The 15,319-nt window shown below is 38.5% G+C and overlaps 2 protein-coding genes across 2 annotated transcripts in view; one reads left to right on the top strand and one right to left on the bottom strand.

The window, feature by feature from the left end:
* Positions 1 to 2,053, top strand: part of LOC103517560 (mycosubtilin synthase subunit C-like) — a 40,042-nt gene extending 37,989 nt beyond the window's left edge. Inside the window, exons 13-14 of the mRNA XM_026829604.1 lie at positions 93 to 282; positions 1,374 to 2,053. Of these exons, the coding sequence (XP_026685405.1) occupies positions 93 to 282; positions 1,374 to 1,517 (334 nt within the window). The 3' untranslated portion in view covers positions 1,518 to 2,053. The remainder of the gene's footprint in view (positions 1 to 92; positions 283 to 1,373) is intronic.
* LOC103517559 (ribonuclease H2 subunit B) lies at positions 2,036 to 10,361 on the bottom strand (the record flags this gene model as incomplete). Its single annotated transcript, XM_008482601.3, has 4 exons — positions 2,036 to 2,182; positions 4,283 to 4,395; positions 5,075 to 5,301; positions 10,247 to 10,361. Coding segments are annotated over 3 exons (447 nt in total), but the record flags the coding sequence as incomplete, so codon positions are not given.
* Positions 10,362 to 15,319: the final 4,958 nt, after the last annotated feature.

The raw sequence follows: 15,319 nt of genomic DNA, 5'->3' as shown, positions 1-15,319 counted from the left end.
GTTCCCCCTGTTAAACCACGGAGAAAAAACCCCCTTAATTCCCCCAAAAAAAAAAAAAAAAAAAATCCAGCATTTTAACACTTTTCATCCTCTTCCAGAGAATCTCAGCTACCAAAAGAGAAAGGCACCATTCTCCACAGTTTCATGATGGGCACAGAGAAATCACTCAACGGCAAAGAGAACGTTCAAATCATAACAGCAATGGAAGAGGAAATATTGAGAATAGCTCAGGATCGACAATTCCATGGCATACTTACCACTAACACCAATCCGTTGACACAGGTAAGTCGAGTCTAGGGTTCGATTCCTAGTTTGGTAAGTAAAAGAACAAGGGTTTGAATCGCGGGTCCCAAAATCCCCGTTTGGTCAGTAGGTGTAGTTAAAACCACATTGACATACAAAACGAGTTTTTTTTTTTTTGATTTGGATAGACAGTTATAGGTCTTAGCTACTGGAGCTGAAATTCAATTTTCAAATTTGAATACGCCCGGGGCGAAATTTGTTCCAAACAGATAAGGTTCGTTCTCGGAACGATTGGCTGTCTCCTATCCTATCCTCCTCTCTTCAGTTCGGCATGATAAGACTTCCGTTGTTACAGGTTACAGTTCCCTCCATCAAATCTCTTGTGAAAGAGTATTACAGGCCATCAGGGCCGTATCCAGGATTCTGCGAAGGGGGGTGGACGCTCCAAATTTTCGGAGCCTGGCCTACAGCAAAGGAGAAATATTGAGCTTTTTCTTCTTTTTACCCCTCAGGTGCCTATACCTACCTAAATTTAATTTTGTAAATTATTTTTCTTTTTCAGCAACTGGGGGTAGACGTTTTCAACTACCAAGTCTTATTGGACTACCCTGTTAACCAATTCGTGGCCAGTGACGGAACTAAACCATTCGGTCAAGCAGACAACAGCCAGCGAGCTATTGTGTGCTGGAAGAAAGTCATCAGTTAAACTAGGAACAGTGGGTACTGATGTGTTATCCAATTAAACCAAGACCGCGCGGATGCTCAAGGGTTAAGAGTCTGGGTTAAGACTTTAAGAGTCGTGCAACTTTAGGGAGTTTCTAAAGAATGATGCCGAGTGAAAAGAAATTTTCGGTCAAGCAGACAACAGCCAGCGAGCTATTGTGTGCTGGAAGAAAGTCATCAGTTAAACTAGGAACAGTGGGTACTGATGTGTTAACCAATTAAACCAAGACCGCGCGGATGCTCAAGGGTTAAGAGTCTGGATTAAGACTTTAAGAGTCGTGCAACTTTAGGGGGTTTCTAAAGAATGATGCCGAGTGAAAAGAAATAATTGAGCTTTTTCTTCTTTTTACCCCTCAGGTGCCTATACCTACCTAAATTTAATTTTGTAAATTATTTTTCTTTTTCAGCAACTGGGAGTAGACGTGTTCAACTATCAAGTCTTATTGGACTACCCTGTTAACCAATTCGTGGCCAGTGACGGAACTAAACCATTCGGTCAAGCTGACAACAGCCAACGAGCTATTGTGTGCTGGAAGAAAGTCATCAGTTAAACTAGGACCAGTGGGTACTGATGGGTTAACCAATTAAACCAAGACCGCGCGGATGCTCAAGGGTTAAGAGTCTGGGTTAAGACTTTAAGAGTCGTGCAACTTTAGGGGGTTTCTAAAGAATGATGCCGAGTGAAAAGAAATTAAAGCTGTGGTCAGCCTAGTTAGCTTGGTTGGTAGCGCGTCTACCTTGTAAACGCTAGGCCGCGGGTTCGATTCCACCCGGAGGTGGATTTTATACTGGACGGATAATGTTCGTATAATGCAGTGTTGTGTATAATTATATTTATTTATAATGTAAGTTATTATTTATAATTATCATTAGTTCATTACCAGCCGTGTGTACGATTTCATGCTAGTGTTCCTCTGAGCCTTCTCGGGGCCTATTAGTTTAACATGAAATTGCAGACATGGCTGGAAACTATTATCTACCTTTTTATTGTATAGTTGTCAATAGTTACAGTATTTTTTAGTTTACTTCAATTTATTTTGATGCGTCAACACAAATTATAATTACAGCATTTTTTTTTTACCATTTATTTGATTTTAGTTGTATTTTTCTTACGGAATTTCCCCTCTTCTGAAGACCGTTTCAACTCTCCCGGTGTGATAGTGATAGCTCTATGACTTGGAAACATTTCCCAAGTAAGCGCAACTGATCTATTGTTCTGAAAAAACAATAAATGGAAACTTATAAAATAAACAAATAAATGAGAATGCTTAAGCCGAGAGTTTAACTTGAACCGAGTTTGAACTCAGTGGCCCCCACCGTTAGAACTAACAAAAAGATGTAAGATACTGATACAAATAATGTACTTAAACAAGTAATAAAATAATGGAAAGTAAAAAGTAATTAACATGGAAAAATTATGGAATAGATATGTATGGTACTTATTTTGTGTGAAATCAAGGGGTTCCCTGAGGAGCCTTTTACTGAATCATTTCTACAGTTCACCAAGTCTCTAGGTATCAAACTTACATTCAATAGGTATGGTAGTGCCAGGAACACAGGATTGATCGGGGTTGATAAATGCATGCTGCCGTCAGATCTTACACTTTCGTTGATAAACCAGGATCTGGAAGTGGGGGAATAAAGATTTCATTTTACAACGGTATGGTAGTGCCAGGAACACAGGATTGATCGGGGTTGATAAATGCATGCTGCCGTCAGATCTTACACTCTCGTTGATAAACCAGGATCTGGAAGTGGGGGAATAAAGATTTCATTTTATAACAGTTCATTTTTACTTTCCTTATTCTATAGGAAGGAAAGTAATGTAATAGGGTCAAATTTTTGATGGTCAGTTTTTAGTGCCAAAACACGTTTTAAGGTCCCTAGAGCCTAAATCCAAAGATTCAGCCATTGGTCCGTGTGTGTCTGTCTGTCCATCTGTGTGTCTGTCTGTAAACGAAATATATCAAGAACGGTAAGAGATAGAGACTTGAAATTTGGTATGTAGGTGTCAAATCTTTTTGGCGGTTTTCAACTATTCCGACTAAATGGTTTGAGATATTGTAAAAAAATATAAACCTAATAGATAATACAACATATTACTTATCTTAGCCGATGTTGAAAATCTTGTTTACATTTTCTATGTATAATGTTTTTCTCTTTAAAGGGTATGATTTTCAAGTCAAGAATTTGAAATAAGAGATTAAAGAAAAGGGATGGGACTTTTCTTTTTTAAGGAGTAGCATTTTCAAGCACATTATAAGAGCGACAGAAGTGAAGAGAATAAATTTTCTTCGAATGGAAGGAATACAAAGTTGGTTGGGTGGGAAAGCTTCTTATAGAAGAATCCTGTCACTTTACATAAAACGAGAGTTTTCTCTTTAAAGGGTATGATTTTCAAGTCAAGAATTTGAAATAAGAGATTACAGAAAAGGGATGGGACTTTTCTTTTTTAAGGAGTAGCATTTTCAAGCACATAGGGAGCGACAGAAGTGAAGAGAATAAATTTTCTTCGAATTGAAGGAATTGAACCAACTTTGGTTGGTTGAGTGGAAAAGCTTCTTATAGAAGAATCCTGTCACTTTACATAAAACGAAAAAAAAGTGCCAAGTACGAGTAGGTAGGTCAAGTTTTACTGAGATTTGAGATGTTGACGTTCGCGCACTACCACAAAAAAATTGCACATTGTGTGTAGCACATTGCATACACAATTGTTTTGTCGGGCGTTCATACAAATTATCGTTCACGTTGTCGCGCTTCGTCCTAATTTATTCATTCCTATTTCATGGGTGGCTCATTACTTTGACATGACACTGAATATTGAAGCTTTGAATCATTCCTATTTCATGGGTGGCTCATTACTTTGACATGACACTGAATATTGAAGCTTTGAATTTTTAATTTACCTATATAAAAAAAAAAAAAAAAAATGAGCCACCCATTGAAATTTATATTTTCAGCTTGTTTGTTCCTTGAATAAATGGACCCACCCATTGAAATACATTCAGCTGGATTTTTTTTTTCTTTCGAAATTCAATTCAAATCTTTGAAATAATATAGAAAGAAAGAAACTTAAAGAAAAGAAAGATAGGGAGGGGGGGAAGAAGGAGTAAAATAATTCTTACTTAGAAAACAGATCTAGGTACCTACTTAGAAGGAGAAAAAAACACGAGATAACAGAAGAGAGAGAGAGAGAGAAAGAAAGGGAGAGAGAGAAAAAAAGAAACATATTGCCTTATGGTCAGTCAGCTAATTTTCACACTCCTTATGGCCAATCAGTTGAATTTTGTGTAATCAGTTTTTTAGGTATACCCACTTTGGGGACTATTTGGGCTTTCTTGTGAAGAAGGAAGATATGGGTTTGGTGCCTGAAGCCGACCGGGCGAGAGCCTTGTCCTTAGCTGACAGCTGAACAGGTTTATTTGGCGTCTGAAACGAAAGAATCATAGGGATATAAGGGACTCACATAGTCTAGGAACATTTAAGACCTCCCTGGTGAAATATCTGAAAAGCTCACAAATAAATAAAAAAATTGTAGTTGGGTGGAAGAGCTCCTCCAGCAGAGCTCTGCCATTTAAAAGGAAGCCAAATTTTTTAAAAGGAAGCCAAATTTTCGGGAGTTTCTCGTCTTTTTACTTTCCTTATCCTATAGGAAGGAAAGTAATGTAATCGGGTCAAATTTTCGATGGTCAAATTTTAGTGCCAAAACACGTTTTGAGGTCCCTAGAGCCTAAATCCAAAGTTTCAGCCATTGGTCCGTGTGTGTGTCTGTGTGTCTGTAAGCAAAATATCTCGAGAACGGTAAGAGCGGTTGGCGGTATTTTGACCGCTTTTTGGTGGGTTTCGACCGCTTTTTGGCGGTTTGTCTCTTCTCGCCCATCTATTAAAGGACATATTACAAAATGGGCATGCTGTGACACGCAAGTCTAATGTTTAATTCATATGAAATAAAAACGGCGCTGAAACATTCATTTTTTTTCTTTTTCTTTTTAGCCTCTTTGCATTTTTTGTGGATATCATCCTATCACACACAGCATTAAGTAAGTGCCTACTTGAAAAAAAAAAACAAAAAACAAAAAAACAAACAAAAACACACACAAAAACTCACAGCTTTTTCCGTCTTGAACTCGGCACTCAACAGGGTCTCAGTGTCGAGTTTGATTCTCTTCGCTTCCGAGTCCTCCATGTTCAGGGTCTGCGAGACCTGGAGCTTGCGTTTGGAACCAGGGTCCGTGGGTTTGAGCTCGGGTAGAGCCAGACTGGATAGGAGGGAAGAGGAGAGGGACGGTGGGAGGTATTCGGACACGATGCCGTGGGCGTAACGCAAGTAGGTGTCTGAAAATGAGAGAAGGGATCCAACATTCTTTCCTTGCCCTTGTATGCTAAAGGAAAAAACCGAGTTTGTCCTTGAAATTTACTAATCTATCTGATGATTCTGATGCCATTTGATCTGAAATTTGATTCAGTCAAACATGGCTAAACCAATGAGATTCCGCTTTGGACGTCAACACAGCGAAATCTCACAATCTCATTGGTTCAGCCATGTTTGACTGAATTAAAATTCAAATTTTTTATGTGATTTAAAATTCACATGTACTTACGTATTTGATTATAATCGAATACAACTCAATTTGAATGACTGACGTCAGCTCCCCTCTCTCCCTCCCTCTCTCTCCCTCTCTCTCTCTCCCTCTCTCTCTTCCTTTTACCTGAGATTTCATTTGTACTTTGATTCACTGAAGATTCATACCAAAGTATCCTCAAGTTTGGAACTTCGGACTATTTGGGCTTTCTTGTGAAAAAGGAAGATATGGGTTTAGTGCCTCCCTCTCCCTCTCCCTCTCCCTCTCTCTCTCCCTCTCTCTCTTCCTTTTACCTGAGATTTTATTTGTACTTTGATTCACTGAAGACTTGTACCAAACATTTGGAGTTTGGATTATTTGGACTTTCTTGTGAAGAAGGAAGATATGGGTTTGGTGCCTCCCTCTCCCTCCCTCTCTTCCTTTTACCTGAGATTTCATTTGTACTTGTATTCGCTCAAGACTTGTACCAAAGAGTTCTCGAGTTTGGTACCAGGGCCGGATTTACATTTTCAGGGCCCCTAGGAACTTTGGGGGGTATACCTAAAAAACTGAATACACAAAATTCAACTGATTGGCCTTAAGGAGTGTGAAAATTAGCTGACTGACCATATGGCAATACTTTAAACTGGCGCCAAAATTCAAAACAAACGGATTGAGCCAAGCGTGAAGCATACACGCGAGAAAAATGAAGGCGTTTTTAATGCCTACTTGAATAACGCCTGGATTTTTTTTAATTCGATGATGTGCAACATTCGCTCCAGCTCTTGCAGCGATAGCACGTTGAATTTACCAGATTGTTTTCTCAGTTCTTACTACCTAGATCACTGAAGTTAAGCAACGTTGATCCTGGTTGGTATTCGTGAAGGTGACCTGGGCAATCGTGTAGGTACTGCTGGCTTTTTCCTACCCCACTCATTCTGGGTGAGGTTTATATGAGGCGGGTAGTTTGTCCGCAAATGAAGGGTAAAACTAACGTCATTCGCTCCAGCTCTTGCAGCGATAACACGTTGAATTTACCAGATTGTTTTCTCAGTTCCCATTAGATCACTGAAGTTAAGCAACGTTGAACCTGGTTGGTATTCGTGAGGGTGACCTGGGCAATTGTGTAGGTACTGCTGGCTTTTTCCTACCCCACTCAGTCTGGGTGAGGTTTATATGAGGCGGGTAGTTTGTCCGCAAATGGAGGGTAAAACTAACGTCACTAAAAACCGTCACTACAGAATCTTCAATCTATCAACTAAAAACCTTAACCCAGCCTAGTTAGCTTAGTGGGTAGCACATCTGCCTTGGTAACGCTAGGCCGCGGGTTCAATTCCACTCGAGGCAGATTTTATCCTGAACGGATAATGTTCGTTCTCTTCACGGCTGGCTTTACCCTATCCTGTCTTCCTTCTCTCTTTGATTTCGGAACGATAAGACCTTAGCAGGTACAGTTCCCTCTGTCAAACCTAAGAAAAAGCCCCTGCGGTAGATCAGGTAGGTAGGTATCTAGTTATCTCTAACGATATAGTTAGGTACCTACACCAATAGATGTCTTATATATTGTCCCTACCCTATTTATGTATTGTATTGTATTCAATAAAATAAAAAAATAGGTACCAGTGGCGTAGCGTGGTCTGAATTCAAGTGTAGGGCGTGTAGCGCTCATGCACAGGTCTACCAAGTCCCATCACAGTACATGCCATTAATATTAATTTATGGGCACTAGAGTGAACTTTTGAGTTGTATGGCCACCATACACGTCATACATACACGCTACGCCACTGATAGGTACCTACCTATACCAACATAGAGAGGGTTCCAAGGATGAAAAATGTTTTTTCCGTCAAGTTATCTCTTCTGCTTGTTAAAAGTTTACTCAACATTCAGTGAATAGGTGAGTGAAATAGAAAAGAGAAAACTTCTATTTTGGTAACGATGAAAAAGAGAAAGAGAGAAGGAGAGAGAGAGAGAGAGAAAGAGACAGAGAGAGGGAGGGAGAAAGAGACAGAGAGGGAGGGAGACAGAGAGAGAGGGAGAGAGAGAGAGGGAGAGAGAGAAAGAGACAGAGAGAGGGAGGGAGAAAGAGACAGAGAGGGAGGGAGACAGAGAGAGAGGGAGAGAGAGAGAGGGAGATGAAGAAGGGAGAGAGAGAGAAAGAGACAGAGCGAGGGAGGGAGACAGAGAGAGAGAGAGGGAGGGAGACAGAGAGAGAGGGAGAGAGATAGAGAGAGAGAGAGAGACAGAGAGAGAGAGGGAGAGAGATAGAGGGAGATAGAGAGAGAGAGAGAAAGAGAGAGTGAGAGAGAGAGAGAAAGTGGGAGAAAAACCGAATAGAAAGAAAGTTTTAACAAACTTTCTATCCCTCTCTTAATGTTTTTTGTAGAAGATATTTTCTTTAGGTATACGTATATAGGTACATAAATAGTATGAATACCTACTACCTAAAGAACACAGAAAGATAGTTGGACAGAAAGAAGAAAGGGTAGAAATAAAGAGAAAGGTATAGGAAAGCTCAAAGGAAAGATAGGTTTAATGAGGAAAAAATTGTTTTGTGCCTTTGACAGGTAAAGTAAAAACAAGAAACTTTTCCTTTCTTCCCAAGAGGCAGACAAAGAACAGAAGAAGAACAAAAAGAAGAATAAGAAAAAGTAGAAGAAGAAGAGACAAGAGAGGAGAAAAGACGAAGAAATTTAAGATTAAAAAGAAAAGAAGAGGAGAGAAAGTAGAACGATAGAAAAATAAAAAAATAGGAGAGGAATAGAAAAGATTATAGAGAATAAGAAAAAGAAGAGGAGAGAGAATAAGGTAGGTACAAAAGAGGAGGGAGAAGAAGATAGAGTAGAACAAAACAGAGAAAAATAAGAGAAGGAGAAAAGGAAACGAGGAGGGAGAAGAGAAAAAAGATAAATAAGACCTGGCAAATGTAAGAAGAAGGAGGAGAAGAAGAAAAAAAAGGAGAAGAAGAAAAAGAAGGAGAAGAAGAAAAAGAAGGAGAAGAAGAAGAAGAAAAAGGAGAAGAAGAAGAGAAGGAGAAAGGACATCATTAAGCAATGGAACGTGACTGAATGACCATAGAATGTAGAGAAATGAAACGAAAGTAATGGGAGCTATGATAAAAGAGAGAAAGAAAGAGAAAATTTGGGACTTGGGAAGGAAGAAAAAAGATAGAAGATGAGTTCATAGAACAGAGAGTCAGAGAAAAAGAGAGGAGAGTGCGCGAGAGAGAAAGAGAGAGAGAGAGAGAGAGCAAATAGATCCATCTATTCTCTCTCTCTCTCTCTCTCTCTCTCTCTCTCTCTCTCTCTCTTTTCCTTCCTCTTTCTCTCCCTATCACACTCTCTTGACTACCTCCCCTCTCTCCCTCCCCTCTTTCTCTTCCTTCCTAACACCCACATAGTCTACGTCACGGTATCTATGTACCAATGGGGGAGAGAGAGGGAGGTTTTTTTGACGAGTAGTAAGAGAGGGAGAGAGATTAAGGTGGGGATAGAGAGAGAGAGAGAGAGAGAGAGGGAGGGAGAGAGAGATAGGGAAGTGACAGTGGTATTGCAGAAAAAAAAAGAATAACAGAAATAAGGAGGGAGGGAAAGGGAGAGAGAGAGAGACAGAGAGACAGTGGGATTAAAATGAGAGAAAAGACCGGGAAGAGGTAGAAAGAGAGAGAGAAAGGGTGGGAGAAAGAAAGGGAGGAGTAAGGGAGAAAGAGATAGAGAGAGAGATAAAGAGAAGAGAAGGGGGAGGGAGAGAGAGAGAGCCTGTTAGGGGGAGTAATGGAGTATACAACCATAGAAGAGCTCAATAAAGTTGAATAGTGTAAACTTTATTTACAATAATAAGTTGGATAAACTAAGAGAGAGAGAGAGAGAGAGAAAGGGAGAAAGAGAAGAGAGACAGATACAAATAGAATGAAAGAGAGCATTAGGGAGAGAGATAAAGAGAATAAAAGAGGGAGTGAGATAAAGAGTGGAAAAAAAGGGAAATGTAAAAAGAGTTAATGTGGATTATCCACAATTCAATAGCTTGGAATGAAGATAGAAAATTAATGAGAGAAAGGGAGAGAGAAGAGAAAACAGAGGGAGATAAACGAAGGAAAGAGAGGACTAATAGAAGTGAGGAAGGGAGAGAGATAAAATAACAAGGATAGAAGAAAGAGAGAAAAAAATTCGACGAGCGAGAGAGAAGAAAAACAAAGGGAGAGAGGAAAAGAAGAAAAAGAAGGAGGATTGGAAAAGAAGAAGGTGAGAGGAAGGGAGAACGAGAAAGGAAAGAGGGACTCAGAGAGAGAGAAAGAAGGGAAAGAGAAAAGGGAAGATATAGAGAATAAGGAGAGTGGAAGGGGGTGAAAGAGAAAAACGAAGAGGAAAGAGGGAGAAAAAGAAGAAGGAGGAGAGAGGTAAGAGAAGAAGAAGAAGGAGAGAGGTAAGGAAAGAAGAAGAAGAAGAAGAAGAAGGAGAGAGGTAAGAGAAGAAGAAGAAGAAGGAGAGAGGTAAGAGGTAAGAGAAGAAGAAGAAGAAGGAGGAGGAGAGAGGTAAGGGAAGAAGAAGAAGGAGGGGAGGAATATCAGTTACGAGGAGAAGAAAGAGTAGGTACGTAGAAGCAAAAAAAAAAATAGGAGGGTCCCGATTTTGAAAATTTGGACCGATTGCAATACTTTCATTACTAGTATAGCTCCGCTATACTGTAGTAATAGAAAGTAAAAATATGACTTTTCTCACCTTTCCTATCAGCTACTTGTGACAACAGCTTAGCGTCTAAACATTTGAGTAACCGTCTGGTTTCGGGGAATTCCCTGTCCACTAGAGTTTGATCTAACGGGGACAATGTGGTTGCCTGAAATAGTAATAAAAAGTCATAAACATAGGTAGGTACTTAAACAAGTACCGTAATAAAAAGGTAATGTAAAATAAATAAACACGTAATAAACATACTCAGACACATAGGTAATTGAAAAAAAAGTAACGGGGACAATGTGGTTGCCTGAAATAGTAATAAAAAGTCATAAACATAGGTAGGTACTTAAACAAGTACCGTAATAAAAAGGTAATGTGAAAATGAATAAACATGTAATAAACATACTCAGACACATGGGTAATTGAAAAAAAAAAGTACTAGGTGTCTACATCAAGCTGTGATACACTCTTTAGCCTTTAAGCCTCGAGCTTTGAGCATTTTTCTTCTACATTTTTATGATGCCTTCATTTCGTTTTTTTATTATGTGCCAACATAGCCTACTTACCATACAAATTTCAGCAACTATTAACTTTTTCCCTGGAGGAGACTGAAAAGTAATATATTTCAGAAAAGACCTGATTACAAGAACAGGGATTTCCAAACTCCAAAAAAGTACAAATTAAATTACCCACGCAAAAAACGCAACACGAAAATCAAATCAGAAAAGTTTTTGATGAGAAAAATTTCAGATCTTGAAGGTTTTTTAGAGAGAGGAAAAGAGACTCTTCTATGTTTGAAAAGAAGAAGAAGAAGAAGAAGAAGAAGAAGAAGAAGAAGAAGAAGAAGAAGACGAAGAAGAAGAAGAAAAAAAAAGTGTCTACATCAAGCTGTGATACACTCTTTAGCCTTTAAGCCTCGAGCTTTGAGCATTTTTCTTCTACATTTTTATGATGCCTTCATTTTGTTTTTTTATTATGTGCCAACATAGCCTACTCACCATACAAATTTCAGCAGTAGGATTTGAGAAAAGGAACGTTTTTCTTCTTAAAAGGGCATGATTTTGAAGACTTCGAAATAAATGCTGGAAAAGGAGAGTTTTCTCTTTAAAGGGTATGATTTTCAAGTCAAGAATTTGAAATAAGAGAATACAGAAAAGGGATGGGACTTTTCTTTTTTAAGGAGTATGATTTTCAAGCACATTATAAGAGCGACAGAAGTGAAGAGAATAAATTTTCTTCGAATTGAAGGAATATAAAGTTGGTTGAGTGGAAAAGCTTCTTATAGAAGAATCCTGTCACTTTATATAAAACGAAAAAAAAGTGCCAAGTACGAGTAGGTAGGTCAAGTTTTACATAATGAGATTTGAGATGTTGACGTTCGCGCACTACCACAAAAAATTGCACATTGTGTGTAGCACATTGCATACACAATTGTTTTGTCGGGCGTTCATACAAATTATTGTTCCCGTTGTCGCGCTTCGTCCTAATTCAATTCAATTCAATTCAATTCAATTCAATTCAATTCAATTTATTTTTATTGTACATAATATGACATCAAAAATACCTAAATTTATTCATTACTATTAAATTTCATGGGTGGCTCATAACTTTGACAGAATAGGTACTCAATACTGAACGTTGAAACTTTGAATTTGAATAATGACCCACCCATATTTTATGGATAGCCATAGTTACTTTTTTCATAATTCTATAGTTTAAAAAAAAAAAAAAAAAATCAACTCTTTCAAGTCTGGGAAATGAAGACCCCACGGGAAAAAAGATGGGAGTCCACCTTTTCTCATTTCGAGAAAATCGCGTTTTAAACTTTGAAACGCTATTACTAAATGCTAACACTTGGGATTTTAAGAGAGGTGGGAGGAGAAAGAAATGAAAAGCCGAGAGAGAAGACAAGAATAAAATATAAGAGATTTACAACAAAAGAGGGGAAGAAAAAATGAAGAAAAGAGGGAGAGAAATTTTCCGATTTCATTCAAAAACAAACAAAGAAAAGAACATGATGGAATATTGGGAATAAAGAGAGAAGGGAGTGATATTGTATAAGAGAGAGAACATAATCTAGTGAAAGAAAAATCTGGGGTCATTAAATAAAACCATTAGGTCATTGGTTCCTAAAATTCGGACCACGTATCCCCCCGAGAGAGAAGAGATCAATAAAAGAACAGCCATTAGTGAGTTAAAATAATTTTGTTTTTGTTGTTGTTGTTGTTGTTGTTGTTGTTGTTGTTGTTGTTGTTGTTGTTGTTGTTGTTGTTGTTGTTGTTGTTCTTGTTGTTGTTGTTGTTGTTGTTGTTGTTCTTCTTCTTCTTCTTCTTCTTCTTCTTCTTCTTCTTCTTCTTCTTCTTCTTCTTCTTCTTCTTCTTCTTCACCTTTCCCCGTGTTCAGCCCTGGGGTGATTTTTTGGGGGCCTTGGGGCTGGTACCTATTTGGTTTTGGGTACAAATTTTTTACGATTGAATGCCCTTCGCACTCAACCTCTGCTATGTCTTTAGCAAGGGATCGATCGACGAGACGTTCATCAAAGCCTGAAGCCAGCCACTCACTATCAGGTACACCTGACAGGTCCACCTGATCAGGTCCGCCTGTCAGGTCCACCTGATCAGGTCCGCCTGTCTGGTCTACCTGATACCTGATAGTGAGTGGCGGCCCAACTGCCTAAAGAACTGTTGCTGAGAATATCATTGAGAACCGCTACACTAATATTTTCTCGAGTCGAGCTTTACACAAATGTTTGTCTACATCAAGCTGTGATACACTCTTTAGCCTTTAAGCCTCGAGCTTTGAGCATTTTTCTTCTACATTTTTATGATGCCTTCATTTCGTTTTTTTATTATGTGCCAACATAGCCTACTTACCATACAAATTTCAGCAATAGGATTTGAGAAAAGGAACGTTTTTCTTCTTAAAAGGGCTTATGTACGCTCTCTGAGATTTTTCCCGAGCTTCGTTCAGTTCAAAATTAGGCTTCGAGGAAACGACAAGTTTTTCTTCGTGTCTACATTTTGTTCTCAATAAAGTCCATTCCTTTCATTTCTTTGTATTACACAAGTTCAATCTCTTTTCATTCACTAAGTAAGATAAAAAACTGGCAAGCAAGTAAAGAGTGGATAACTGGACGTCCCATTCGAAGGGGATAAGCAACAGTTTATCACATTCAACAATATCTCTAACAATTTAGTCGGTATAGCTGAAAACCGCCAAAAAAACGGTCGAAATCTGTCCAAAAGCTGTAAAAATACCGCCAACCGCAGCACCTATCTTAACTAAACGTTTTGAGTTGCATCCTTGTCACATTTGTGGACTACATACCAAATTTCAAGTCTCTAGCTCATACCGTTCCTGAGATATTGTTAAATAATTACACCGAAAACCACCAAAAAGCGGTAAAATGCCGCCAACCGTTGCACCCGTCTTAACCAAAAGTTTCGTGTCGCATCCTTGTCACATTTGACAGCTGCATACCAAATTTCAAGTCTCTAGCTCTTACCGTTCTCGAGATATTTTGTTTACAGATAGACAGACACACACACACACGGACCAATGGCTTTGGATTTAGGCTCTGGGACCTCAAAACGTGTTTTGGCACTAAAAACTGACCATCGAAATTTAGACCCGATTACATTACTTTCCTTCCTATAGGATAAGGAAAGTAAAAAGGAAACAGGAGGAAATAAATGAATACCTAAATGGTAATAGGTAGTAAAAACCTTTCATACACGAAAAGCCCACTCCGAGGCTTAGGTGTGGGGGCAAACAGCCCTGAAGGATGGGTTAAGCTACTACGAATCTTCACACACGGCATTTGAAGACCCCACGGGAAAAAAGATGGGAGTCCACCTTTTCTCATTTCGAGAAAATCGCGTTTTAAACTTTGAAACGCTATTACTAAATGCTAACACTTGGGATTTTAATTTTTTTTTTCGCTAATCGGTGGAAAATATTGTTGAGCATATATCCTATGGTGAATTGAAACATAAGCACTTGTAGGGAAAATTTAAAAATTAAAATTGTATTCAAAGGTCAAACAAAAAACATCAATAAAGATGAGAGTCCAGGGGTGAAACTGGACATTCATCTTTTTTGCTGTTAAAACTTATAAAAAATGAAAAAACAAAGTAGGTATGTGGTTTTTCCTACCTTAAGCATTGAATAATATTCAATTATTTTAATAATATTACCACAAACCGCCCGTAGCCGTAGAACTGACTTTTGGCACGCACTAATTACAACTGAAATTAGAACCGACAAGTTAAAACAACAGAGAAAGCTGAAATCACGTGGAAACTGGGATCTTGGACTCTCATCTTTCTTGCTGTGACTCTGCGACATTCATCTTTCTTTCCGTGTGTATGATATTTTCAAATCGTTCTAGCTCTGTACCCTCATTGTTTTTCGCATTTCTGACTTCAAAAATCGATAGTTTTGGGGGGGAAGTACTATATAACGTATCTAACTCATTTTTTTTTTTTTTAAATTGGACTCCCATCTTTTTTCCCGAGGGGTCTTCAAATACATTCAGCTGGATTTTTTTTCTTTCGAAAATCAATTCAAATCTTTGAAATAATAGAGAAATAAAGAAACTTAAAGAAAAGAAAGATAGGGAGGGGGGGAAGAAAGGAGTAAAATAATTCTTACTTAGAAAACAGATACAGTACTGCTTAGAAGGAGAAAAAAACACGAGATAACAGAAGAGAGAGAGAGAGAGAAAGAAAGGGAGAGAGAGAGAAAGCGAGAGAGAGAGACAATACATAAAGCTGTAGGTATAATGGTAATTGAAAAAAGACAAAAGCTCCAAGCTGAAAGGCTGAAAATCCATTTGAGAGAGAGAGAGAGAGACCGGTACCTACACACTTGTATACATAGTGAGGTAGGTACATATGTATTTTATACATAGACAGTTTACATAAAGGTATAGACTCTATGTAGGGAACATGTAATAATATGTATGTATAATAGGTACCTATATGTATACTGTGAAGTTATGTTTTGTTCACACCCAATAACAATCCTCTTACCCTTTCCACTCCCATACAATACCCCCTCTAACTCCCATACAATACCCCCTCTAACTCCCATACAATACCCCCTCTAACTCCCATA

The sequence above is a fragment of the Diaphorina citri genome, unplaced genomic scaffold (assembly GCF_000475195.1).
Source record: "Diaphorina citri unplaced genomic scaffold, Diaci psyllid genome assembly version 1.1 scaffold1889, whole genome shotgun sequence".
Classification (NCBI taxonomy): Eukaryota; Metazoa; Arthropoda; class Insecta; order Hemiptera; family Psyllidae; genus Diaphorina; species Diaphorina citri.
The sequence above is the reverse complement of the archived record's forward strand: the minus strand, read 5'-3'. Positions and strand labels throughout refer to the sequence as shown.